Source organism: Salvia miltiorrhiza, chromosome 7 (genome assembly GCF_028751815.1).
Source record: "Salvia miltiorrhiza cultivar Shanhuang (shh) chromosome 7, IMPLAD_Smil_shh, whole genome shotgun sequence".
Taxonomy (NCBI): domain Eukaryota; kingdom Viridiplantae; phylum Streptophyta; class Magnoliopsida; order Lamiales; family Lamiaceae; genus Salvia; species Salvia miltiorrhiza.
This window is the reverse complement of record NC_080393.1, coordinates 29,395,664-29,399,332: the sequence shown is the minus strand read 5'-3', so window position 1 is coordinate 29,399,332 and position 3,669 is coordinate 29,395,664. Positions and strand designations below refer to the sequence as shown.

General features: G+C 30.7%; 1 protein-coding gene across 1 annotated transcript; it reads left to right on the top strand.

Moving 5' to 3' along the window:
* Positions 1–801: 801 nt before the first annotated feature.
* Positions 802–2,886, top strand: LOC130994054 (uncharacterized). Its single transcript, XM_057919091.1, has 6 exons — positions 802–880; positions 965–1,203; positions 1,321–1,527; positions 2,173–2,265; positions 2,350–2,457; positions 2,533–2,886. Exons 1-6 carry the CDS (start codon positions 802–804, stop codon positions 2,884–2,886), a joined length of 1,080 nt encoding a protein of 359 aa, XP_057775074.1.
* The last annotated feature ends 783 nt before the right edge of the window (positions 2,887–3,669 follow it).

Genomic DNA, 3,669 nt, shown 5'->3' with positions numbered 1-3,669 from the left:
TAAATAAATATTATAGTTATATGCAATAATGATATTCTTTTATAGTTGTTAGTAATAAATTAATATTTATATAACTTATATGTAGAACTTTTCAAAAGGATATATGTAGAGTTTGATTTAGTTTATAATATGAATTAGTTCCTATTATATTATCTATCAAAATTATTGCAAATTAAACGTGATCACGCTTATAATAAGAAAAGCGTGCATAATGGTTTGACGTGTTTTGTTTTATAATTGGACCAAGAATATTTAACAGAAAACATGATCACGTTTATTATTTTAAAAAGGCAGACTTAATTTAGCAGCGTCTTCAATATTGTTAGAGGCAATCCAAATAAGTGCAAGTATATCTAAAAAAAAAGAAATAATTTTATTTTGAAAAATATATGAAACGTGAAATTTAAATTTTTGGAGAAAATCTAAAGCATAAAACTTACCGCCAATATCAAATATTTACCGCAAAAATATATAAGAATACATATTCACACGTTCTCATCCACTCACGTTCTCCCACTTCAGTCACCACTCAACAAATTAAACCCTATTCTTCTTCTCTCATTCTCAACTCACGTTATTCACTCTGTAGCAAATTTCTATACTTCTTCTCCTCATTCTCGTCTAAATCTGTGCTCTCCTGCAAACCACAAAATTATATTATTTTCTATTGCATCTTCCCAACATCATGTCAAGCGGTCGCATCGTGAACACCACGTGTAAGTTGTTATTTTTGTTTTGAATTTTTTCTTTTCGATTTCTTTATATGAGAAATAATATATTTTTTCCTCTACAGTTGGTGAAATGGATGAAGATTTCCAAGAAGAGTTGGTGGAACAATCAATGGAGGAAACAATAATTTCACAACACGATACGGCTAATGGTTTTATTATTAATTTCATGTTTGTATGTAATTTATATTCGTATTGTGATTGGTTACCTAAATCATAATATATATTTGATATAGGTGCGCCCAAACGGAATGTCAGAGGTGTTACGAAAGGCTTATCACTCCAAAAGAAATGTCAGCGTACTCCAAAATTAGGCGTGATTATACATCCGACAAGAAATCGGATTGTTGGCGAGAATGCTAAAGACTTCAAGACGGAAGCGTGTGTGATGGTAAAGCAATTTGCACAAGTTCAACACCCTCGTTGGAAAGACATCCCAATGGAAAACAAGAGGAAGATGTGGATTGGAATGAAGGTATACAAAAATATTTCTTTTCACTATCAATAGTTCATTCCATGAAATTAGTGGGCAAGTTTTCTGTGTTATCACGTTTATTTTGTGTTTTTCTAAGCAATTACCTTTTTCTTGCAGCAAAAGTTTAATCTGGAAGAAGACGTCCACGTCAAAAAAGTAGTATTTGCGCAATTCAATCGCCAATATAGGAGCTACAGGCATAAGTTGCACGTGCACTATCTTACAAACAAGGGAGAAAGAACTATCTTGGATAAGTCTCCACATGGAGTAAATCGTGAAGATTGGAAACTACTAATTGATTATTTTGAGAGCGATGCATTCAAGGTAATACAATTTTTTTAATTCATGTATGGTTGTGGTTGATAATGTTGATATACTTTGTTCGGTCGACATTGATTTTATTTATGTGGTATGTGATCTTTTGGTACTTTGGTTTCAATGAGCATATTTGGATTCTTGAAGCATAGTATGAACTAGACATGACCATGCCTATTGTGTAATTGAATGTTTAAATCTATTTTGAAATATACGTGACCATGCCTATTCTTCATTTGTCTACTGAAAGCTATTTGTAAAATATGCGTGATCATGTTTACTCTTTTCTGCCAAACTGTTGAACCTATGTCCAATATATGTGTGATCATGTTTATTCTTAGATTGTCTTACGTCTTTTTTTTTGCTGCTGAAAGCTAATTGTAAAATATGCGTGATCACATTTACTCTTAAATTGTATTCTACCCCACTGATGAAACCTATTTTGAAAATATGCGTGATCACGTTTATTCTTAGATTTTATTATGTCTTTTTTTTATTGCTGAAAGTTAATTGTAAAATATGCGTGATCATGTTTACTCTTAAATGATCTTCTACCCAACTATGGAAACCTATTTCTAAAATATGCATGATCATGTTTATTATTAGATTGTCTTTTGCCTTTTTTTTGACATGTTTCACGTGTATTGTTTGAAGAAAATTAGTGGGAGAAATAAAGAGAATAGACAAAAACTTACAATGAATCACTCATGTGGAACAAAATCCATTGCCCAAGCTTGCTATGAAGAGGTACATGATTATTAATGTTTGTCCAATCGAAATAGTGCATATTTGAATTATATGTTGTTAACATTAACATGTTTACGATATTAGCGTGATCCTGAAACTGGCGAGGAGCCTACTCGTACAGCCGCATGGAGAAAAAGTCGATACAACAATGAGAAAAAAGAATGGGTCGATGATGCTTCTAAAGAAGTTTATGTGAGTGCATATTTCTGTTTATGTGTACATATATATGTATAAAGTACAAATTCTAATATAAATTGTTATGTTCAGGAAAAGCTTATTATGTGTCAAAGTCTACCAGAAGACGGTGGAGAACCTATGACCGAGGATGAAGCATTCATAAAAGTTCTTGAAGAAGAAAAATCTAGCAGATTACGTGGATGTGGAGATGGGATCAAGCCAACTTCTAAAAGAGGAGAAAGGATAAATCTTGATCTTCAAAAGGAGAATGAAGAATTAAGAAAACAAAATCAAGAATTGGCAGCTCGATTTGAGTCCTTAGAAGCTCAAGTTAGTAACAATGAAGTCAACCTACAGACTCAAGTCGAAGCTGTTCTGAGAATGCGGCTCCCAGGTCTCATGCAAAGCTTGAGTCAAAATAGTGAAACTCCAAATTCCAATTAATGTCGTTTAGGTGTCTTTTAATGTATTTATTTCCAAACAATGTGATATGACGTTTAATGTGTTTTATGAAATATATTATTTTAATTTAATTTTCTCAATTTTTTTTTTATATATTTCATATTTTTAATGAAAGAAGAATTGATAATATTGTATATTAACTAGCAAATTAGATAAAAAAAATATTAAATGTGATGAATAATTTAAATTTAGTGACAAATTGTATAATTGACATTATATTAATATTGTGACAACCTTCAAAATTATTTTCCATCACTAAATTATTATCAATTTGTGACACTAATTATAGTGATAATAATTTATGTCACTATAGAATTTCTTTTAGTCACTATATTAATTTGTTTCAGTGTTGAAATAGATTTGTCACTAAAATAATATTGTTATAATGACAATAAAAAATATATATTTTGTGACAACTATACTGCGTGACATTATTACGGAATAGTAGTAACGATTGTATCATGTGACTAAATCGAGTCGTTTTAGTGACGGTAGCCACATGTGACTATATACAAATTGTTTTGGTGACAACTGTAGAATGTGACTAATTTATGTGCTTCTAGTGACGATAAAGACATGCGACTACATACCAAATTATATAGTGACAGTAAATAGACGTGACTAATTGATGGAGTTGTAGTGACGATAAAAAAATGTGACTATATATCGAATAATTTAGTGACAATTAAAATGTGTGACTACATAAGTGATTTATTGTGACAAATAATTCATGTCACTGAAACAATGAACTATAATGACGATCAT